We start from the raw sequence: 25610 nt of genomic DNA on the forward strand, positions 1-25610 counted from the left end.
CACAGAAAAGAGACTACTATGTGGGTATTTCCTTATATGAGAGCATACCACGCTATATTTAAAAAGAAAAAGAAACATTTTATCCTTGGATTTTGTACATACTGTAGTACTTTTTAAAATTCCGTTCCCTATATAAACAGCCATAAGGTTTAGCCACTGAAGTCGTTCAAGCTAAAGAGAACAGCTTAGGTTAGCAGAGCCAGCTCTCTTTTTCCAAATTCTGATACCCTGTGTGGGGATTTATGAACTCCAGCAGGATGGGGATCAATGTATCTTTGTCATTTTTTTTGGACTGCTTTAAGCAAGTGTTAAGAACATGATCACATTGATGGGAAACAGCCAAGAGACATTTTATAATAATTCAGCCTTAATAAGCATTGGAGATATTACGCATCTGCAAAATTAAACAGATACTTTATCCATATGCTCTAGGCTTGAGGCACCAGAAAACATTCCAGCTCCATTTGAGAGAGAAAGACAGAGAGTGTTAGTGATGCACAGATGCTTTTTCACAGAATGTTTCCTCTAGTGTATTGACTTGACTTGGTCTTGTGTTTTGCTACTGACAAATAAGTGGCTCCATAATCGACTGGATACTAAGTCCAATCTGGTTTTGTGTGAACTTGTGCTGAATTTGGAGCCAGCTTCTTAGCCAGACAGCGGGCAGACAAGTTTTTATATCTGACCCTTAGAAGGTGCAAGGCCTGTGGGGTAACCTTTTAGTTTTCTAATAGGGCAACAGAAAGGAATGAATCTGTTGCTGTCTATGGGGATTTACAGGTGTTAAGTTAGCCACTGGAGAGCTCCTCTGGTGTTTCCTGAATGAGACAGAAACCTGTTGCAAAGTACAGTGAAAATTTTTACACCAAAATCTAATATAAAAACTGAGATGGCCTGAAGTCATTTCTTAGTTGATAGCAAGATACTCATACACACAAAATATAAAATACAATATTTTCATGAAAATACATAGTAATATTTGATAAATTAAGTACTAAAAATAGCGAAAGGACAATAAAACATGCACAAATTCTAAGAAAATTAAAAGATTAACCACAGCTACTCCTCACTCATGATTTGAACGTACTATCTTGGTAAGATAAGAAAAGATAGTATCCAGTACTAGACATACAGTATGTCATAGCATGCAGTGAAATTCAGAGGAACTATTTTTCAATGGAAATGTATTGAAAAACAAGGAAAAATTAATAAATAAATCAAATCAAAGTGATACTGAATTCATACATAGACCTATCTGTATACATGCAACATGTCATGCTAATTAAATATAATATAATATGTATTTAACTTCTTCAATAAGAGAGTGAGGAGGAGGAGGAAAATTTCTAACATTTTAACCATGTGTTAAAGTGGGGCAGTGTATGGCAGAATACACCTTCATCTCCTACTTATCGTAAGTAATTATTAAATAGTTACTGCTCCAGCTGATTTGGCCCCAGAGAATGCATTTGCATCCCTAAACCATAATGTTATTGTGATGCTCCATTGCAAATATTGTGACTCTCCAACACAATCATACAACACTATTACACCAAAGGACTAAATCCTGCTCTCCTTACGCATCTAATCCCATTGAAGTCAATGGGATAACTGAAATGAGTAAAGCAAACTGGAGATGTGTGGAATTTGTGCCCTCTACTGCCTTTGTGGAAATGCCTGTACTTTAACTCCTGATTTTATCTTTAAATATCTTCATAAATTGAGCACTATTAAAATTATTTTTTTTTGCTGGGATATTTGTGATTTGGTCCGTGCCCAAGAGGAAAAAAGAGCTACAGTTTAGTGTTTTCAGGGCAATATCCAATCAAGTACAGCCCTACAGAGATAGAAACAGCACTGCTTTCTCTAACTTAGTTCAAGTTACTACCATGGCTGCCAATGTGAGATAATCAGTACAGACCATCTGATACACAAATCATTTTCAAAACTTCAATCTTCCTCTCTGATTTGTGGCCTGATTCTTACTCATACTGAGTATTATTTTACTGTCCAACAGAGTTAGGGTGCAGGAAGCTGGCCTTAAATATTACACACAGTAATTTTTCCTAAGCTGCAGTTTGTTGCTCAGACCTCCCAGATAACTGAGACAGAGACACAGATAAAGGGGGGGAAATCGCCTTTAACATAACCCAGCACAATATCCTACAAAATGTTGCTACTAAACATTAAAATTCATGAGAGAGTGGATATAGGGGCATTGCATTCCTGGTATTTTCCCAATAAAGAAAAAATACATTTTCACTTTGTCATGGAGATTTATTTATTTATTTTGCGGGTGGGGTATTTTATTTTTAAATTAAGAATGAGGAAGGAGAGCTGATAAAAACCTTGGCATCTCTTAAAGATGTTTTATATATTCTATGCCATCTAAAAATTTTCTGCAGCCACATTCCACCACCTAATCCGAAAAAAGTACCGAAATGCATCTACAACTGCAAAAATATTAATGCAGTACTCCCACATAGAACATCTTTATAAAAGTGTTCCACTAAGGAACACAAGAAGCTATAGAGAAAAGAAAGTAAAAATACCGTCTTTTAATAAAATGTGCCAGTTTAGGGAAATAATATCTCTTTATCTCTCTCCAACCAAATATGCATTTCAGGTATGAGGCATTTATTGCCTCTCCTAAAGGCTCTGTATGATTGAAATGCTGTTTGTCATTAAGTCAACTACAACAGTTTTGCTAAGAACACTGAGTTTCTGAACAGCTTCTCGTATAAGCCACCCATAGCATTCTACAGGCAGCCAGAGGAAAGAGCCTCTTGCTACAGACTCAAACTATCACTTACACCAGGTCTGAAGTTAACCAAAGGTGGTGGAGAAATCCCTTCTAGTGTATTTCAGACTCTCATTTTTCTTTAATGTGTTTTTTGTTCTTGTTTTCCATTCTTTTGCAGATTATTATTTTAGGCTTGTTTTTCCTAGGTCACATTTATGTTCATTATCAGACATATTTTTCATATATGTACACTTTCTAACATTTACAGCAACAATTACTCAACAGTCACAACAGCTGTTTTGTTTACTCCCCACTATCATTTACAGTCTAATTATTCACTGTTGACTCAATTGATCAAACTACATGGCCTTTTATACAGAGACAATTCTGCGTGCTTCTCTACATCCTACTTTGCATATCCTGTGAAAATAAGTCAAAGGTAAGATTTACCTGTAGAAAGTTGGGGGGCCAGCTTCTCTCATCCCAAAGCTGCTCTGATCATTTTCAAGGTAGTAGGGTACCTGTTGGCTGTGGTGATGGATGAAGGGCGAGAGCTGTGGCGCAGTTTGTAAGAAAACCACGGGGCTTGGAGGGACATTGTTCAGCGAATGAAACCCTCCCAGACTGCTGGACCCAAATGATTCAGAAGCAGGGGCATAACTGAGGCTAGTAGAGCTGTACACCGGAGCGGCAGTGGCAAAGTCATAAGTGGTGCCTTCTGGGTAGTTAAAAACCCCAGTCTTGTTGCTCTCCACATACATCTCACTGAGCGACCGATCCAGGGGAATCTTCAGCTGAGGTCTGCTCAAAGTCTCCAGTTCAGTGCCTTGAATCTGGTGCAGCAGGGCAACGCCAGAGGTTTTGGTATGAAGGGTCATGGTCATTGTTAATGGCAGCGAGCAATTGGCATGTCTGTTTTTACTGTCAGCAGAGAGATCAACAGCTGATAGTCCACCTGAAAAAAGAGCAGAACCTGGTGTCAGCCTTGGCAAAAATCATGTTAAGGAAGCACTGCACAGGTATTCAGCTGGTCTCAGCAAGGACAAGAATACAATCCAATGCAGCATGAGCAGTGAGAAAACGCTCTCTTTCTCTCTCCCTGTCTCCCTCTCTCTCTAACTTCTAAGTACTCCTCATCTGAGCTAATATGCATTACAAAGGTGCTGGCCATAGGCCAAGAACTCTTGCCTTGCACTGACATTGGTTTAAACATCTCTTCAGAAACAATTAGTTTTGGAGTGATACCAAATAATTGTTCCACTAAACTTTACTCCTATTAGTTGTTTAATTTTTCACTTCATGGGGTCCTGCTGCTCTAAGGTGGCTAAGGGAAAACAGTGCTTATACCAAACTAGGAAGACTAGTCCAGTGGTCAGTCAGCTTGCTGCTTTTATGCCCCCGCCAGGCTCCAATCTATCTCTGTTTATCTCTACTCCTGTTTGATTCATTTTCATGTTTGCTAGAAATATGTAATGTGTACATTGTAATGACCCTGGGTAGGACTATGCTGTAACTGAGATATGGCAGAGCAGAGTATGTGTGTGTGTGTTTGTGCAGCCAGCCAGTCAGTAAAACCGTATTTAACAGAAATCAATGGATGTATTCTATCTATGTAGGAGAAAAGTCATATATAAATGTGCTAAATTATAATGATTCCTGGTATTTAGCTGAAGTGTAAAAAGTAACATGAAAAGGCAGGGGAAACCTTTAGTTAAATTCTTCTGTACATTTCTGCCTGCTTCTTGTTCAGCATGTAAAATCAGAGCAACATAAACTTAAACATGAAACAAGACATCTTTCAGACCCTCATGTAAAACCAAAGACAGTTAGACAAAATTCATGTTAATTACGTGAAATATGAACTGAATATTAATGAATCCAGCAGGAGGATGTTCTTCCTCCTTGTCCATTGACAAATACCTGGCACACTTCAACTTAGAGATCAGAGTTTGGGAAATCAAAAAAATCCAAAGGGACCAACTTTACAATAAATTGAACTGTCCCCCTTAAAACTATATTTAAAACTCAGCAAGAGAAAACAGAATTGTAAAGCAAAGGTGTGGCAAGCAAGTTTCATCTTGCAACTTATTCCTATACTATTTTAACTTTGCAGAAGCTACTTGTCTTGCATCAGGCTAATGAAAACCTCCGAAAATTGTTTCAAGTTCTATAGCAATGCTATAATGGTCTACAGTTCAGCTGGCACAGTTAGGTTAGTGCCAACCCTCAATAGACGCATACAAGGCTCTAGATAACATGATTTAGTTATTAACGTAAATCCAAGCCATACTAAAATAATTCTACATTAATTCAGCCCAGCATTTGGAAATTCTGATCATCAAGTGAGATGGGGGTTTAAAAAGAATCAACTGAGAAATTTATTTTTTGTCTTCAACTTAAAATAGTTTCAAAACAACTTTACTATAAATTGTTTAATTCAACAGACAATACTTGAATCATATTACATTTTTAGAGCTTTTGCTAAAAAAGCCAATGATTAATCTGCATTTGCAAGATTTCACTGAAGTAAATACATTTGAATCACTGCATACATACAGAGACAGCAGCACACGTTTAATATATATGTACTTGATAGATTCCCCCCACCCTTCTTTTCCAGCTCAAATTTCAGGTTATAGACTTTGATCAAAGAGATAACAATGTTTAAATAAGGCTGAACTATACAAGTACCTGGTAAGAAAAACATCAGACAATCATACCCAGCAGAACAGTGAGAGTCTTCCAAGAGATATTCTAAAAATATGCCGAAGTGTGCAAATGCATGTGTATTAGAGGGGGTGAGAGAGAGAAAGTGCATGTGTATGTGTGTGTGTGTGTATTTGCAAGGGCTCCTGAAAGAGCAAGCAAGCACAGCTCTCAACATCTTCCTGAAGATAAGAGCCAGTAGCTGGCTCCACAGGCTATAACGAAGGGCAATTACCAGTTTAAGGTAGGCTACTGCCTACAGAGTCACTTGGTGCATCTCTAATATTTAAAACACAATACTGTCTAACATACTATGGTATTATATTGCATAATCTGAGAAACAATGTGACAGTATCCCAGAGGAAGAGTAGCATTTATTTTTACAACGTGCTGCAAGAAGGAATCTAAGGCTTTATTTAAAATGTTGTGTGATCTATTATATCATTATGTAATAATATACTACATTATAATGCATATACAGAAGAGAGCAGATTTAAGGTTAAGCACACAAATTTAACTTTACCACTTCCTGACTTTTAAGTATTTCACTTTGCAACCTTAATGTTCTTTTAATACAGTTTTTTTTAATTGAATTTACCCATGTACAACTATTTTCTAGATGGCATTAGAACCCTCTGTGTGGTACAGTAAGTACAAACCATGGTGTAGGAATCTTGATTCCTTTCCTATATCACCTTAACTCAGGGTCTCTGCACCAGTTCCATATAGGCCAGGGTGGATGGCTGCAAGGAGGGTAGGCGGGACCCATCAGAGGAGTGGAAACATGGGATCTGCATTTACATTGACCCAGTATCCTATGCAATTGATGCAGAGTGGCTGCTAAAATAGACCCTTAAGCTAAACTGTAATAGGTTTTCGGTGTTTGCCTGAATTACCCAACCTAGTCAGCAGATGCTGATCCTGATGCAAAAGGGTTAAGTGGGCTCTGCTGACTCACTGTCTCAGATGGCTTGCTACCCCACTTACATATAAGGAAGGTGAGAGTGGCTCTCCAAAGAGAGGATCTAGCGGGTGAGCTGAGCAGTCCTGTGGTAGGAGTCCTAGAACACAGCCAAGCCTGGAGAGAAGGTTCTGGGTGAATTTTATGATATATTCTTTATTAATAAAGCCAAATGCCAAGAAGGAGGTGAATTTTTGACTCTGCATAGTGTATGGACTTGGTTTGGAGCAAGAAGACTAGGCATCAGCACATAACTTACGAACTAGTGAAAGCCTTTGATAAACCATGACATTTTTCACTTTTACTTTCTTCTATAAATCTCAAAGCAATTTACAGATGGGGCTAAATGTTCTGCACAAGTTTACATAATAAATGAATGTGAGACCCAGAGTTTAAAACCAGGTCTTTATGCTTAGAGGTCAGGGGGATTATTCCATTACACACAAGTCCATCTTTGAAATATGCCTGATAATAATATTTGGCACTTGTTCATTGGTAGATCCCAAAATGCTTTACAGAAAATGTGTGCAAAGTAGCCACACTTTACAAATGAACTGAAAAATTAGTCATTTGCCTAAGTTTACATCATATCTTGCAAAATAAAACCTGCTTCATTTGCTGTGCACTTTAAAAGACATGTACATTAACTAAACCGCAAAATTTACCCCAGACACATGTTGCAACACCTTCACTTCACACACTCGTCAAAAGTTCTTTAAAAATACCCAGTCAATGGCAGGTCCATTGGTTTCAGAGAGGGTGCTTATATTCAATTCCAGCCAAGCTAACAAACATCTTGTGATATGTCTACACAGCTTTTTGGTAGGAGCAAGAATGAGCTTCTCAGCCCAGGTTGACAGACTTTGATTAGCAGGCTCGTGCTGGCACTCTAAAAATAGCTGCATAGACAGTGCTTTGAAGTTGCAGTTTGGGCAATGATGGAAGGGCAGCTAGGCCAATTTGAGTAGCATTGTGACCCCTGCGTCTGCTTGATCTCCCATGTGTGCAGTCCTTCGGCACCCAGGGGCACTCGGTCCCCCAATCCCTGGGGACAAGCAGAATAGGGGGCCCCAGAAACTCCCAGTCCCCAGGAGAATGGGAGAACTGGATTTTGGCTTTGATGCTTTCAGGGGAAGCGGAGATGCAGAAGGAGGATGGGACTTAGGGCTCCCAGAACAGCCTGGCCCCTGGTAAGGATAGGGCAGTTCAGCCTGACTGCCTCTCTGGGGAAACAGCTTAGCATTGGGTGTGGTGTGCGGGTGGGGAGCTCAGAGCTGGGTGTGGGGCACGATCAAGGAAAGAGCATGAGGCTGCATGTGGAGAGGAACAACCATGGGGGTGAATGCAGAGGGGAGAGTTTGAAACTAGGTGTGGGGTAATGCCTGGGGAAAACCCGGGGATCGGTGTGGGGCAGCAGGAAGGTAGTCTGTGTGGAGCTGTGTGTGGAGAGAGAGCACAGGTCTCAGTGAAAAGGCAGTGAGAGTGAGCTCGGGACTAGGTATAAAGGAGCAGCAGGGGAGAGAGCTTGGGGCTGGGTGCAAGGCAGGGGAATGAGAGCTCTGGGCCCCCTCCTTAGGAAAATTCCAGTTGTGCCCTTGGCATGTACACAGCATATATTAACAAGACAAGACTGGGTCACTCTCTCTTGTAAAATCTAAAGAGAATTTGGTTTTACAAAACTTCAGCAGATGAGATTTACAGAACCTCAGTGAGGGGTGGATTGGATTTTATCTAAATTCCCAAAGTTTAGAAATGTGCAGATAAAAATAGTTCTGGCTTTGATCCATCTCCAAATATGCCTATGACCAAAAAGGGATGAAGAAAGTAAGGAAAGAGACGATAGCAACAGAGGGACATTGTGAAGGAAGGGCCAGGTCTCTGCAACTGAGGTGTGCCAAGCACACAACAAATAAACCAAAGCAGAAACTATCTGCGCACGCGCACACCGACCTTCGTGGTGATAGAGACAAAAAGCCTATGTCTGAGTGTAGCAGGGCAGTTACCCGCTCCGACAGAAAAAGCTGGGCTGATTGGGGAATCAGCCACAGCTGGGGCCACGTCCAATTAGGCCACAGCTGGCCCTATAAGAAGGACTAAGGGAGGAGCTGGGTGGGTCTCACTCCAGGGCTAGAGTGAGAAGGGCCTAGCTGCCTGGGAGCACAGGGTACTAGAAGCAGAGCAGAGCAGAGCAAGAGGAGCTGGGGAGCTCCAGCCTGGCAACTCCCCAGGCTGAGGCCTTGTTAAAGGCCTAAAGAGGTACTGGGGCTGCAGAGGTGTAGCCTGGGGATAGGCAGAGGCAGCTGGTCTGACCTCCTTGCCAATGATGAGTGGCCATTACAGACTGCTGTTTGCCCCAGCGAAAGGGGGCTAGATGATGACTGGCAATAGCCACTAAGGCAAGGTGGGTGTAGAGGGTTGGGGGCAGGTTCCTGGGGAGGGGAGACCCAGAGCGTGGGGACTGCTGGGGGGGCAGAACCCCAGGGTAAGGGGCACCCGGTCCAGGAGGGACATGGGGGCCTGAGGCAGGCAAGACACCAGCCACCAGGAGGCACTCTGAGCACTGGAAAGCGCTAATTCCCAGATGACCAGCAGGAGGCGCCATGGCAAGTCTTTGCTCTTTTACACTGAGATTCTGAAAGCAGTCTACAAGACCTAGATATATGTATTTTATTAATGTTATTGGAAAATATGTGGCTAAATCTTCTGCTGTACTTTTAAAATCCCAAACTAAATACTTGCTATTTTGGGACACTTCAAAGCTGCACTTGGAACGGCACTAAATAAAAACTAAATAGATAATGCACTAACCATCATAATTCTATGGTTAAATTAACATTGTTTACAATTCATGGATCTCTCAGCTTCAGAATGTACAGGTTCTTTTTCTTATACTTATAGGCATTCCCTATTAATTTTAGGGCACTGATGCAACCAGTTGGTTTGTAGTTCCTACAGTTCTTCTGACTCCTTTGGTGAAAACCTAGTTTCAAATGGTCACATGATGCAGATCTAACTAACAGCTGCATTCACACTAAGTTTTGGCTCCTTTTCCCCACTGATCCAATAAACTCACCAGCAAAAAAGAAGATACCAAACCAAATTAGAATTTTACAATAGCAGAAACATTGGGCCATTTCTGGGAATTAGCACAAGCAACAGAAGACGGGGGAAAAAGATCCAATGGAAGCCAGAACTGTGGTAGAAATGACATAGAACTCTACCATAATATTAGAAATGAAGTTTCAGGGTTTCCAAACCTCTTTGCATTCTACCCTGGAGAAGTTTTCTACTAAATGAAAAGACCTGCCTGAGCAACAGGAAGTGGCAGAGCAGCAAGGTATGCTTATGGGGGAAAAAACCAACAGCATGAACATGAAGACAGACTCCCAGCTAGAGCTGGTCATTTCCAACAAAAATGCCAATTTGTCAAACCCAAAATGTCTTGTGAAAATAAGCTAGATTCAACAAACTTGCTTGGTTCCCTGCTTGCTCGCCTGGTGGGGTGCTGGGAAGCCCAGGATTCCAGGGCGCACAGCTCAGAGGCAGACCCATCATATGGACTGCCCCAGGTTAGGAAGCCCAGAGTTTACAGGGTCTGACTCCAGGGCAGCGCCACCATGCCAGTGCTCCCTGCCATGGAGCTGGGAGCCTGGAAAGCCTGAACCCCAATTCAAGCTAGGGTTCACAGGGCTATTAGGACTTCCTGGCTCCCTGCTGCAGAGGTGGGAGTCTGGAGCATTCTGGGATGTGTTTCCAGGGTTCACAACTCCAGGACAGCCCAGGGAGCCAGCAACCCTGGAAGTCTGGAAACTCAGGGGTCCCCAGAGCAGAGCAGTCCAAGCTGCTGGGCTGCCCTGGTGCCTAGGCAGCTTCTGACTGAAACTGACAAGAATTTCAGTTTCAGTCAGCAGCTGCCATGATCCCAGGGAGCATATTTCCTTTCAGAAACACCATGTCCATATTTCCAAAACAATTTTTTTTAATTTTAAGTTCATGAGAAATTTCCACGTTTCAAAATATTTCATGTGAACCAGAAATCTCAACTTTCAGCCAGCTGTATTTCTGTCCCTGGAAAACTATAACAGCTTGAGGTACAAGATGAAAGTGAAAATGGTAGTTATATGAAAAATATTCAGATTATAGGTTTAGGCATGTCAGTATCTTCAAGGAATCCTATTTTGGTTTTTTTAATCCTGACTTTCAATTTTATTAGGAATTCCAACAAAATATGGCAAATTCAGAATTGAAAGAGTACACTGCACATTTGCCTTTAAGTCTGCTGACCATGAAAGACCATAAACTTTATTAGTTTGGTTCCCACAACTATTAAGAGAGAAATTGTTTTAGGTGCTGCAATTAAAGAAGAATCTGTTGCATATAACAGCAAGAACACCATGTTTTCCCAAGATTCTTCTGTTGCATTGCAGAGAAATCATGCAGCCCTTCGAGCAGTGAGGAAGCTCCTCAAGCTAGATGGCTAGAGATACAGCACCATCTATCTGTTTTATAAATCATCACCAGAAAAGAACATAAAACCTTCACATCACCAGATGAAGCCCTGAAGTATGCTCAGGGTCTGCTTACACCATCAACAAAGAGATAAGCTCTTCAATATATTATGCAGGGCTTATAATGTTTGTATGTTCATATGTTGATATGAGGGGCATATGTAATCTGCAGTTTCCCAGTAACATACTACAAATAGGGATGGTGCCAAAAGGCTTGGTCTTAAGATCCCTAGTTTTACACACATTTTGGATTGGTTTATATAATTAAAGATGGTGGTTTAATTTTTCGTGAAAAAAAAAATCTGACCAAGCAGCCCAAACAAAAATAGAGAATACAGGAACAAATATTTTTAAATAATTTTTAAAGTCAACATATATATATTAGAGATTAAGCTGCCTAATTTTTATTATTTTAAACATGGTAGTTTTCGGAAAATCCTGACGCTTGCTTCTATAGTGGATGGCAGCCTATTGTATACAATGTTTTTAGCACTTATCATGGTACCATGTTACTTTTATTATATTCAGAATATTACAGGGTAAGCGTGATCTTAAGTTCTGCACTTGGAACATCCAGGGCATTTAGGACCCAATCAAACAAAAATTACATGCAAGACTCACAGGCCTTTGTGTCAGGGATGAGCCTTTTGCCACTCTCACAAAAATCCACCCAAATTTGGCCAAGTGCCTTTGAAAAAAATCACAGTTGACACATGTTCAGTAGAGACTTCTTCAAAAGTTTAAATCTATGAAGGTTCTATACTCATTGAGCATGCACAAGCTTCCCACAACTGCTACTGATAACCAGATTGCACATTCACCATCCCCATAGAGCACGTGAGCATGCTGCATCCCCTCACAGCTGCTGCATATGATTGGCCTGCTTATGTGCCATCACCACAGATGGACTGAGCATGTTCCAGCTCGGGACTACAGGGGCTCAGAAGGACTTTACCTATAATTGCTGCTCCCAGCTGTTTTGGGCTGGGATAGGCCAGAGTGAACTTATTTTTTTGGAGCCCCTGGGCCCCCATTGCCTCCCCATCACCTCTGACTACCACTGCATCCCCAGGCTCCCCACCTATCCCACGTAGCTCCTGCTGCCTCCCTGGGCTCCCCACTCCACATTGACCCTTGACCCCGAAGCCTCCCCTGCCCATTGCCCCAAGCTCCTTTCTGCAGTCTCACACCCCAGGCCCGCACCGCTCCTTGCCTCTTGGCCACGCCACCCCCCTTGACTACCTGTAAGGCTGGCCCTGAGGTGGGAGAAGAGAGAGATCTGACATGGAGCTGAGGTGCATAGACAGAAATTGAACTGGCTGGGCGGAAAGACTGTTACAAGGAGCTAGTGAGGAGTCTAAGGGAGTGGGGAGACAGATTGGATTAAGAGTCTAGGAAGGGAGGGAAAGGGGAGAGACAAATTGGATGAGGAGCTGGGATGGGGGAAATGGGACTGGCTGGTCAAGGAGACCATGACTGGGTTGGGGAGTGGGAGAGATTGGGAGTTGAGGAGGAGATTGGGATTCAGACAATGAGCCCTGAGAAAGACACTAGGATTGGCTAAGCAAGGAGACTAGGACTGCAATGAGAAGTCTGTGGAATGGAGAATGGGTCAGGGACAAGGAGTTGGCATAGGGAAAAGACAGAATTGGGACAAGGAGAGGTTGGAGAGGATGGGGCAGAAGGAGTCAGACTTGGTGGGAATAGGCAAGAGTCTGTACCCACTAGAGCACACATCCCTCCAGGGCCTCAAATGAAACCCAAGAGTCCTGAATCTCACTATTTTTCTGCTGTCTGCAAATGTCTGTGAAACCTACTGACAAAGTGTGTTTCATCCCCCTATAATGCTGTTTCCCACAGACGACTATGACCTATAATTTAGTGCTTAATTTGTAATGAAAAAAATTGCTTGAACCCCAGCATCTCATTCACTTTCATAACTAACGCAGCCAAACCAGAGGTGCTGGGGCTACGAACTGCCAAGCTTAGAGATAAGCCATGGCACAAATTAAGCACTGCTATTATTGCTGTCAGTTACTCCATATGCTCCAGTTAGAGGTCTGTGCAGTGGATCTAAAGATTCCAACCCTGCTGATGAACCAGTTTGGTGTCAATATGATGCCACCAGTTGGAATCAGTTTTTCACTTTGCTTGTTTAAAAACCTAGGAAATTACATTTAAAAAACATGTTCAAAGAACATTATTAAAATTGCATAGTTATGCACTCAAAAATTAGGAAATGCTAGGATTAAAGTTGTCTATGTGATCTTAATCCACTCCTTTGTATGTATGGATTTTGATACAATCTTTAATTGCATGTGTGTAGAACTGGGAAATATTTGTATTATTTTTTATAAATGTCTTATGCTCCTCAGTGTATCTGTGTGATTTCTACCATGGCTGAATGCATAAAGTTAGATCAAAAGGGGTAGTGAAAGAAACTCAGCAGGAAAGGTAAAGCAATCTCCTAGACTACTTTTGCTCTGCCCCAGCCAGGATGCTGGGCCATAGACTGATTTTGTGCTGCCCTGTCCAGTGGGGCGGGAGCCTAAGTGTTGGCAATTGCTCTGCCCAGCCCAGAGGGCTGAGCCTGACCATGCTAATTCCCTGTTGATTGCCTTTCAGCTGCTAGATGGCATAGCAAGGTGGAGCAGCCTCCTTCTGACACTGACAGGGAGGAACCATTCCAAGTCACTACACTCACAGAGATTTTGGACTATAATGAGAGCACCATAAACAATTCCTTACGGAAATGAATAATTCTGTCCTCGCAGCAGGGTTTAAATAGTGTGCAGTAAACATAGCACTGTTCACACATTGTTCAATGATGAAAAAACAAAATATTGAATAGCTACTCATTGAGTGGGCAGAATCCATACTGTGCAGAAGTCCAGTGGAAAAAATAATTTGTAATCATGTAATTAAAGACTGTACCATAATGCATACGCACAAGAAGGGGGCTGAACTAAGGTTGCACAGGCAAGTTAGGCAATTCCAAAGTTTTGAGTGCTAGAACTTTGCAACCTCAATAATTATCTTTTCACATACATTTCTTTTAGTTTTTTGGTTTTAATAAAATAATAAGAATGATACACAGACATTATTTATGTGTATATATACACACACATATAATGTATATACATGCTCTGACATTTTTTTAAAAAGAGAATTGAAATTGCCCACTTGCAAGAAACACAACTAAAAAGAAATGAGAACAAATGACTGGTGGGAAATTTTGAAGGATAAACATTCTGTATGTTGTTCACATCACATCAAAGCAGCACTTTTTTTTAAAGTTATTTACATTGTAAACACCTATAGAGATTGATGCTGTAATATTGGAACTCTTAAATGTGAATAAGGTCAATATTGACAGTATATGTACTTTAAAAAAATCAACTGAGATATAGACTGACTTAGATTTATTTTCAATAGATATCAACATATAAGGTGGAAATTACTATGAAATACCAGACAATGGATTGGCCTCCTGAAATACTACATAATTCTCTCTTTCAATAAATGAAATCCAGCTAAACTCCTCTTTTGCTGACAGCCCTGGTGTTGACAAATAAAGACATTTAAAGTAGAAGTAGATAATAAGCAAGATAAATTAAGAGATATTAAATATAGGAAATTGATAAGGGAAGTTAAAGTCATCAGTGAAAACTCCACAGCTGGAAGGGCTCAGGACTATATGACGGAATTTTTTTTTAGTATATCAGAAACAAAAGAAATTTTAATAGTGATTTAGACCCAATACTAGATGGAGATGGTAAAATTGTTTAAAATGATGCAGAAAAGGCAGAAGTGTTCAATAAATATTTCTGTTCTGTATTTGGAAAGAAGCAGGATGATGTGCTTGTATTACATGTGGATAACGACGTATTTTCCAGTCCTTTAGTAACAAATGAGGATGTTAAACAGCATCTACTAGGGTAAACATTTTTAAATTAACAAGCTGAGATAATTTGCAGCCATAAAAGAATTGGCTGATCAGATTTCTGGCACACTGATGTTAATTTTTAATAAATCTTGGAATACCAGGGAAATTCAAGAAGACTAGGAGGGAGCTAATGTGGTGCCAATATTCAAAAAGGGAAAACAGAATGACCTGGTTAATTATAGATTGGCTAACCTCACATCAATCCAGGACAAAGTAATAGAAAAGCTGACAAGAGGCAATCAATAAAGAATTAAAGGAAGGAATATAGTTAATGCAATCAACTCAGTTTTATGGAAAATAGATCTTGCCAAACACACGATTTCATTTTTGATGAGATTATAAATTTGGTTGATAACGGTAACTATGCAACTATAATATACTTAGACTTTTGTAAGGCATTTGACTTAGTATTTCAGAATATTCTGATTAAGAAACTATCACTATATAATATAAAAAAAGCATGTTACATGGAGTGAGAACTTGCTAACGAACAGATCTCAAAATGTAGCTGTTAATGGGGAGTCATTATTGAATAGGAGCACCTTCAGTGTTTCTGCTGGGATCAGATTTAGGCTTGACACCATTCAATATTTTTACAATTATCTGGAAGTAAATATTAAATGACTGCTAATAAAATCTGTGGATCACACAAAGATTGGAAGAGTGGTAAATAATGATGAAGAAAGGGCAGTCATACAGAGAAATCTGGATTGCTTGGTAAACTGGGTCCACTGCATTTAATACAACCAAATGTAGGTCATACATCTGGGAACAAAGAATACAGACCATACCTACAGAATGGGAGATTGTATCCTGGAAAGCAGTGACTCTGAAAAGGATTTAGGGGTCATAGTGGAAAAGCAATTGAACATGAGCTCCAGCTGCGATGCTGTGGCAAAAAAGGGCCAATGTGATCCTTGGATGTGTAAACAGGCAGTAGTGAGAAGGAGTAAGGATTTAATTTTTACCATTGTATATGGCACTGGTGAGACAAATACTGGAATAGTGTGTCCAGTTCTGGCATCAACCTCTTAAAAAGGATGCTGAAAATTTAGAAAAGTTGCAGAGAAGAATCACAAAAATTATTTGAGACAGGAAAACAGTGCCTTACAACGAGAGACTAATTGAGCCCAATCTGTTTATTTTATCAGGGAGGAAATGGCTCTTCATTCTTGTAGGTAAAGGCCTAACAAGAACTAATGTCTGGAAATGAATGCCAGACAAATTCAAATTAGACATAAGCACAATTTTTTAACAGAGAAGGTGATTGACACTTGGAATAAATTACCAAGAGATGTGCAGGTTCAGCAATAGGCCTCATAATAATCTCTGATTACACTGTTACCTACTTCTGAATAGGTGATTTAGTGCCTGATTTAAAGCTCATTGAAATCAGTAGGAGTCTTTTCAGTGGCCATTGGACAGGCACTAAAGACCTAAGAGACTCCCACCACATAGGACATTTCTTACTTAACTTTAGACAATCCCTATTTGGTCATGTTTATTATTTCACAAACCTAATATTTTTTTAATTAACACCCTAAAATTATTTTCCACACAATGGAATTGCATGGAATTACAATAGCCCATACTTCCCGAATCAAGAGGGATTTCCTAAAACAAGTGAATAAACAAGAAAGCTATTAGAATGTTGACTCTAACCACTTGTAACAGGTAACTCATGCTAAAAAGGAACTGGGCATTCCCTTATCTGAAAAAAAATAATAGAAATTTATAAGAAACAGAAACTATTCAAATTTGGGACCAAATCTGGCAAAATGCTGGCCAATTTATATAAACTCCAACATCAAAAAGCTATTATAACATAACTCAAGTATAGTGCATTATTTATAAAGTGCTATCTCCAATTAATAAAATATTCCTGAAATTCTCTACACATCCGTTAGTCTATAAGGTGGCACAGGACTCTTTGCTGCTTTTACAGATCCAGACTAACACGGTTACCTGTCTGATATCTACACAGATGTGAACTCCTGAAGAAGAGTCATACTGACATCAAAAAATTCCTGCAGAAGATACAATTCCCCAAATTAACAAAAAAACTTACCACAAATTTAAAGAATGACATTAGTTTAAATGCAATCTAAGAAGCTATTAGACAGCTCCAAACTAGTAAATAGCTGCAGGCACTGGTGGATATAAACATACAACTTTATAAGAAATTTTCTAATACCACAATATATTTTTTCCAAAATTTAACAGTGACAGTATTGACTAATATAATGTACCATCAGAACTTGCAAGAGAAACTAAACAAGGCTGTGCTTTACTAGGCATGGGTCACTGACTTAATGGGACTAGCTGTGAGCTTACAGTTAAATATGTGTTTAAGTGCTCTGCTGGATCAGGGCCTGAACTCTCTCCCTCACTCTCTGATCTTCAGCTATTGCAGCAGTCAAAACTGGCAGCCATGGAAGTAATATTTCACTCTTTGCTAACCACTCTCCAAAACTCTGTACCTCGGGCATAAGGTCAACTCCTTACTTTCGGGAAGCTGTTCAGTCTTAAAACTGACTTAATGAATCTACAGTTATGCCCACTGGGGCTGGTACAAAAAAGGTCCTGCCTGAAAAATTTCTGTTCCAATTATTATTTGCACTAGAGTAGCACCTACAGTCCCTAATCAGGAACTGGTGGCCCACTGTGCCAAGTACTGTACACATATACAACAATAGGTACCTACCGAATGTAAACGTAGGTCTAGACATTATAAGACCAACAAATAAAAACAATATCGTTAAAGAAAACACAGAAAACAATGCATTACTACGTCACACATACAGACAGACGTGATAATGTGGCAGGATCTCACACTTCCATCATGGGGCTGTGTTCATTTAATAAAAGTAACTACTTTACCCCTGTAAAAAAATCCTTGTGTCAAGCTATCAGACAATTGGTAATAGAAAATACAAGGGGTTTAGGATTAGCATTAGTAAATTGTAATTGTGGAAGGAAATCAAGGTTCTCACCCTGACACACCAGAAACACTAACTATGAAGCCTCACTACATATGTTACGGGTATGGTAAGACTTCAGTTCTTGACCAAAAAACAAGAGTACACAGATACACAAAACCCCCTATCTTCAAGTGCTTTCCAAGCACCATAAGTTGTCATGAAGGGCTGTCACCGTCATCCACAGAATGCTTCAACAGTCAGCAAAACATCATCTAATCATCAAGCCACCAAGCAGGTTGGCAAAAACCTGGCATTGCTGGATGGTTACTTCAAGTTTTCTAGGTTGTCTCCATGCTGCTGTAGAAAGATAAAAATGCATTGTCATCTCTCAAGCGGAACAAATAGGACCTCAGTGATGCAGTAACAGTTGCTCTTTCTTGGCAGATGTTTGCTTGTTCAAGTCAGAGAAGATCAAAGGACATTACTGGGTGCCAAAAAAAAGGTCAAAGTTATTTATTATTTCAGCATTCTCATTTCTTTATTTGTTTTTCTACCATGTTCATTGTTTTCTGCAACAAGATGGAGTTCTTTCTGAAGTAGACAGCTATCGTCAATAACTTAGTGCAATGGCTATTTTGCAATGTAAACTGTTGAAGAAGTTCATCAAAACTGCTTGAGCAACAAGTCTCCTATTGCTAGCGGCATTTGCATGTACAGTTACTAATACTTACAACCTCTGGTAACATTCTTTCACTTACAACTTCTGCAGTGAAATGTAGGGCTGTTTTCAAAAATGCCTCACATTAATAAGAACTAGAGGACAAATTATTCAGAGTAATATCTTCATCATTCAAAGCATAGGATTTATTTTTATCATTTAAATATTTTGGAACATTACTATACTATACTATCCACTCATGTTAATATCACCAATGTAAGCCTATGCTCAGCAATTACTGAAGCCGAGGCAGCAAGAGTGACTGTTCTTTGCTTCTAGCATCATAAGCTCAGAGTTTGTGTATTTAAAGACGTTTAAAAAGCCCTAGTGTGAACTCAAAGATTCCCAAACCTATACCCACGCTGAAGAATCACTTGAATAGCTGTTCATTACTGAATGATTTTCATATTTTCATCAGCCATCATTGCAAAATAGTTTGTTATTCCAAATAGTAGATAAATGTTGCACAGCACTCTATCTGTTGCACAACATCACATTTGGGCAAACACCCACATTATAAAATCTCATACATTGTAGCTCATGTCTTGGAATATAAACAACTATTAAAAGTTCCCTTCTAGTTTGGTATGGCCCTAACATGGAATATACAGTTACAAAGTGTTTTCAGTTGGTGCAGGAATTACTGTCCTTATTGAGGCCCAATTCTGTAGTCATTAGTCTTGCTGTCAGTTAAACCACTCACATGAGCAAGAGCCATAGAAACAGATTTGGGTAATTTTTTCCCCATCGAGTTTGATACTGTTGGCCTACCCAACAGGGTCATGTTTATGGTTCTGGAATATCATTTCTTGGAATTAGTTATTTTTGGGCAGGTGGATTTCTCAGATTTGTCCTTTAAATCAATTTTATTGGTTTTGGACTGCCAGTGAGCCAGTTGCAGGGAGAGGTTGTGGTTAGCTTTACTCTATCTGATTCTTGCCTAATATTTCAGTACTATTTAGTTGTTTTTTTTAATATAGCAATATATTTGTGACATATTCAAGTAAGATGTGGGGGCCCAGGTTTGGTCTGAAACCTGAAATGTCTTGTGGGCACAATTTGGGTGATTTACAATATCAGTTGGCTCTCAATCTTCAATATATTTTAAAACCCAATGGCACTGGCAGATTTTGTGCGTATCCATATGCTGAATACTGTATCTTGAGGTTGTTCCCTTGGGATGAAAGTGGGCACCTCAATTACCCCATACATTGTTCCCAGGGTGACAGCAGTCCTGTGGCCCAGTCCTGGGGTATGAGGTATAGCCCTGTATTTCTTAATTAGTCCAACTCCATCTGGAGGGTGGCCGGGGTATAAAACAATCCAAGAAAAGGAAAATAGTTTCATGGCCCAGGAGGAGCCAGATCCCTCCCTCATGCAAAGGAAGGAAGCAGTTTTTCAGCAGACTCCGCAGGAAGTCTGAGCTCCCATCCACCTACCCAACCAGAGGCTATGACTTAGTCCTGGTGATTTCAACAAAAGAAATAAACAAGCTTGTCTTCTTATCTCAGAGGGGTCGGGCTGCAGTGCTCTGAAGCCACGCTTCAGCACAGTGCCCTGGTCTGGGAACTCTAGCTCTTTTTGTTTCAGACTGCCAGCCCAACTGTGTAGAATTCCTCCCTTTCAAGGCCCATCCCTAGGCTGTTCAGGTGTGGCATGTTGGGGCTGATTGTGACCACAACAGTTTTTAACCCCTTTTTCACTGGGAGCGGGGGGGCAGGGGCTGGGGGTGGTCTCAATGTCTGAGCCTGACTCACCCACTTCTCACAAGAAGTCTGGGTTGCTGCATACCTTTCCTGTGCAGAGTTGAACTTGAAAGTTATAGGGCTGGAGAGATAAATACCAATATAGGATGCGGGAATTCATTCCCTTCATCCTATTCAGCCACTCCAGTGGAGCATGATCAGTAATGAGAAAAAAAGGTTTACCCAACAAATAACATCTGAGAACGTCTATAGCCCATTTGACCATAGAGCTTCTTTTTTTCACTCTGGGAAAACTCTTTTGACTTAGATATAGGACAAGATATTCCTCATCGTTCACTCTCTGAGAAAGACCCGCCCCAGGCTGGCATCAGAAGCAACTGTTTGCAGGATAAATGTTTTTGTAAAGTTTGGGTTAAAAGGGACTGGTTCTTGCAAAATCATTTTAAAGGCTTCCCCAGAAGCCTCAGTCTATTGCAGGGGTTCTCAAACTGAGGGTTGGAGGTCACGAGCTGTCAGCCTCCAGCCCAAACCCCGCTTTGCCTCCAGCATTTATAATGGTGTTAAATATATAAAAAATGTTTTTAATTTATTGGGAGGTCGCACTCAGAGGCTTGTTATGTGAAAGGGGTCACCAGTACAAAAGTTTGAGAACCACTGGTCTATTGGATCTTTCAGGCTACCATCCTTTATTAGATCTCTGAGAGGGGCTGCGAAATGGTAGCAAAACCAGGTATAAATTGCCGGTTGCATTCAGCCAGGCTGAAGAACATCTCACCTGCCTCTTTGTGTGAGGTATGGGACACATCAATAAAACCTGTACCTTGTTAACCAGCAGTCTAAATTGCCTTCCCCCATGGTAGATCCAAGGTCTTCTCAATTAGTGATCTTACTCTTGGCCAAACTTGCCATATGGCCAGCCTCAGCCAAAGATTGGAGGACTGCTCAGATCTGACACAGGCAAGTATCTCAATCTCCATCATATATGACAATCATTTAAATATGCAGCGGCATACTGATGATGGGCCTGAATTTGATCCATTAATTGCTGAAACATTGCTGTTGTTCTGTGCAGGCCAAAGTGTATCATACAGAACTGGAAGAGTCCTAAACATGACAAGATGACTGTTTTCTCCCAAGATTGTGACGACACTAGGATCTGCCAATAACCTTTTGTAAGGTCCAAGGTGCTGATATATTTGGCAGATCTTAAATGTTCTAGTAATTCTTATACGTGCAACATAGGATATGCATTTTATTTTGAAATTGCATTCACTTTCCGAAAATCTATACAAAAGTGTGTTGAGCTGGACTTGGGAATAAGAATGATAGGGCTACACCAGTCACTCTGAGACTCTTTGACTACCCCCAAATCGAGCATGGCCCATAGTTCCTCCTGAACCACACCCTGGATCTTCCAGGGTAGGGGCTGAGGTATCTAACTCATTGTCCTGGGATTGTTTTGATGTGGTAGTATATGCATTCAGCTAGTTGAATGGTACTACTTCTGATAATATCCCCAAGTGGTGTCTCAGTATTCAATCTCATCCCCACCGTGGGGCGTATTTGTATAAATGCTCCCACCAGGATCAAATCTGCCATTTGTGCTCCAGTCTGCTCTTTAGGCCGTAACCACGGTTAGTTATGGTCTCTGTTTTTGAGCCACTATTCATGACCAGACTCCCAGGGGGTATTTTTCCACCCAGAAGCAACTGCAGTGCAGCTCCTCACTAATGTCCAGAAAATTCAGGACAGCCACCTAAACTAATGAATAATCCTGTACAGCCATGGAGTTTAGCCTCTGATAGCCAGGGCTAGGCCAGTCAGGTAGTGGGACAGTACAAGGGCCCAGTGTTCTGGTGCCCATTGTGTCACCATCACCACCCATTCAAAGGTAATCAGAAATACCTTGGAGTCATTATCCAGACTCATCTTTGTAAGTTTCATGAGTAATGGTGGCCCCTGGCTGTTCGCAGTAGCTGTAACCCCACCCCATTAGTGGCTGCACCAGTTGTTGTCATTGATCTTTCTGCTGGGTCACCAGTTCACGTAACAGCTGCTGCTGCTGGGCAGTCTGAAACTGCTGCTGTGTTCCACACTGCTACAATAATTGTTGTTGAAACTGCTGCTGCTGCACTGCTTGCTGTGGGTAGTTCTCAGCTAACCATTTCAACCACTGTTCTGAATTCATGCTGCATTTGTCTACATCTCTTCATATGTATTAACTTTCAATCTATTACAGGGCTGGGATGCCTGCCCCCCTTCTCCACTTGTTGAAGTTTATGTCTTGAGATCACCCCCTTGGGGTAAAGGCAGGCACCTTGCTTACCTCATACATCATTCCCTTGCTGAGGGCAGCACTGTGGTCTGGTCCTGGGGTATAGCCCTCTGGCTGTACCTCTTAATGAGTCTGCCCACTTCCAGGAAGATATAAAATAGTCCAAACAAAAGGAAATAGTTTCATAGTGTGATCCAAGGACCTCTTGATGTCAACTGGCAGAGGTCACAAAAGTACATCATGACTGGTGTGGAGAAAGTAAATAAGGAAATGCTATTTACTCCTTCTCAAGAACTAAGGGTAACCAAATGAAATTAATAGGCAGCAGGTTTAAAACAAACACACAACGCACAGTCAACCTGTGGAACTCATTGCCAGAGGATATTGTGAAGGCCAAGACTATAACAGGGTTCAAAAGGAACTAGATCAGTTCATGAAGGATAGGTCCATCAATGGCTATTAGCCAGGATGAGCAGGGATACAAAACCACGCTCTGAAGTGTCCCTAGCCTCTGTTTGCCAGAAGCTGGGACTGGACATCAGGGAATGTATCACTTGATGATTACCCTGTTCATTCCCTCTGAAGCACCTGGCATTGGCCGCTTCAGAAGACAGGATACTGGGCTGGATGGACCATTGCTCTGACCAGTATGGTCATTATTATGTTCTTACCTAGGGTAAGGGATGCCTTAGGTTCACTAAAAGGGGTCATGTATGGCCTCTTCTGAAAGCATGTGTTACACTGGTCATCATAATCATTGTGAGATGTATGTACAGAAAATATGTGAGGAATTATGTATATATACTAAAAAATATGTTCCCTGGGTCAGTAGTTAAAAGCAGCTCATTCAAAGATAGGGTATCTTGAGACAAACTTTTTCAGACAGAAGGGGGAGACACTTATCACTGTAGTGGACCATTGTGTATAGCGTGTCATACAACATAAATCTATTAGCATACTGAGTCAAATGTTAATGAAGAGCTTGTGGAGAGTTAATTTCCCTATAAACAGGAAGAAGTGCACAGAGTGGGTGAGACCCTATTTTCAGGTGAACATCAGAGGTCTGGTCTGGCATACCTGAGGGTGCAGAGAGACACACTCTGGTATTACTTCAAACTGTGAGGACAAGCCACTGACACATTTGATCTTATAAGAAGGGATCTCAGCCAAACGTGCTGAAAAAGTAGGGGAAAGGACCTGGGGTGAGCTATCTTGTAGAAGATACAGGAATGCCCTGTTAGTCTCTAGAATGCATATTATGATTTTGTTTTATATGTAACCATTTGTTTCCAGAATTCTTACTTTCTATCACTTGAATCTCTGTTCTTTGATAATAAACTTGTTCTTGTTTTCACTGTATATAAGTGCTAGGTGTTAATTAGAGTGGTGATCCTGAGTTGAATCTTGCAAGCTGGCATATACTGTTCCTTTGGGGATAGCAAAGCTGAATGTTCTGTGACTGTTCAGTTGAACAGGGGCTGAGCATTCCAGAGGGAGGCTCAGAGGACTTGCGGGGTTGGTGTGTGTCTATCGCTAACCTGTACAGAGACAGCAAAGCTTGTTAAGGCCTTCAGCACGTAACTGCAGATTGGGGTTGATTGTGACTCCCAGAGTTATTTAACCCCTTGTTGACTTGGGAGTACAGGGGGAAGAGTTTGTCTGTTCCACCACAGCATATTGCAAGATCTGGACCCATGAGCCAAAAGTTTCCAGCGTACAGAATTTTCACTTTCCATCACAAATCAATTTCACAGTACAGTGACTCTTTACACAAAAATGGCAGCCAAGGTCCATTATTGGCTTAACCTATTTCTTCCTGTTAGGTATTTCTGGCCTCATTGCTTGTTGTTGTACTTTAAATGGCAAAAATATGTATTTTGCCTTTATTGTGAAGTGGTAATAAGCACCTACAATTATTAATGTGCCTTAGAAATCTGCACTCTGTCACAAAACAGAAATTTATGCAGAATCCAAGCAGTGGGTAGATGGAGTAGCTGTTTTCGCTACTAAAAACATTTCACCTACAGGACAAACTAACCATAAACATTATAGTATTGATTGTTGAACACTTATGCAAATAATCCCAGTAAAATCAGTTTGACTATTCCTGTGAGTAAGCGTTCACTAACTTCAGTGAGGGGTACACAACAGAGCCCTACATCTTATTAAAAGATTCCACTACAAATTATTATTCGTTTGCCCCATTTATTTGACTACGCTAGCACCATACTGAGATCAGCAGTTGATTTCATGACAGGATTTCCCACTCACTCCTTAAAATTTATGAGGCTGAATCAAAAGATGTAGATACTTCAGATAAAAGATTCCCTAGTAGCAGCATCTGAATTGCAGGCAAAGCCAAATGACTGAATTACCTTCAAGTGCTCACTATGAGGGGATAAACTCATTCATTTTTTATTTCCCTTATATGCCAATATCAGTGGCTACACTATAGCATCTCTTGGCCCACAAGAAATGCTGTTTCATAAGCTCTCAGTGTTAGAGGACCATAAAGGGAAGCAGAACAGATCTACTTTCCTAAAGGCATGCTAGGTGACACTTACACTTTACACAAAGATGACAAAACATGTCTATTTGCTCTTACGTGCTTTTCTTTTAACAGATACTTCCATTTAAAAAAATATATATTTAGCAAACAACTGGCCTTATTAAAACATTGTTAAGGTATCTTGTGCCAACACAATGATTTAGAAACAAAGCTAACACTGCCTCCATAATACTTTATTTCTACTTTGATACATTAAAAAGGTATCAACCCAGTCTGTGGGTTCTTTAACACATTTAAAACCACAAATCATACAATAAAAATAATAAATCCAACAGTTTACCCACAGCTTATATTTTAAAAAAGCCCTGAAAACGCCTCACCCTTCCAGCCTTTCACCCTTTCCCAAAAGCTTAAGAAAAAAGCTTAAGCTTGCAACATAACCTAAATGAGTTGACTTTTAGGGTATTTCAGATCGGGTGTGAGGAGTAAGTTCTAAAGCAGAGGTAGGCAACCTATGGCCTGTGTGCCGAAGGTGGCACATGAGCTGATTTTCAGTAGCACTCACACTGCCTGGGTCCTGGCCACCGGTCCGGGGGGCTCTGCATTTTAATTTAATT

The 25610-nt window shown here is 40.7% G+C and overlaps 1 protein-coding gene across 4 annotated transcripts in view; it reads right to left on the reverse strand.

Moving 5' to 3' along the window:
- Nucleotides 1–25610, reverse strand: part of ESR1 (estrogen receptor 1) — a 285231-nt gene that overhangs the window by 178263 nt on the left and 81358 nt on the right. For all 4 annotated transcript variants that reach the window (XM_039530311.1, XM_039530314.1, XM_039530315.1 and 1 more), the window contains exon 2: nucleotides 3194–3698. In XM_039530311.1, the coding sequence (XP_039386245.1) occupies nucleotides 3194–3698 (505 nt within the window). The remainder of the gene's footprint in view (nucleotides 1–3193; nucleotides 3699–25610) is intronic.

This window comes from Mauremys reevesii, linkage group 3 (genome assembly GCF_016161935.1).
Source record: "Mauremys reevesii isolate NIE-2019 linkage group 3, ASM1616193v1, whole genome shotgun sequence".
NCBI lineage: Eukaryota > Metazoa > Chordata > Testudines > Geoemydidae > Mauremys > Mauremys reevesii.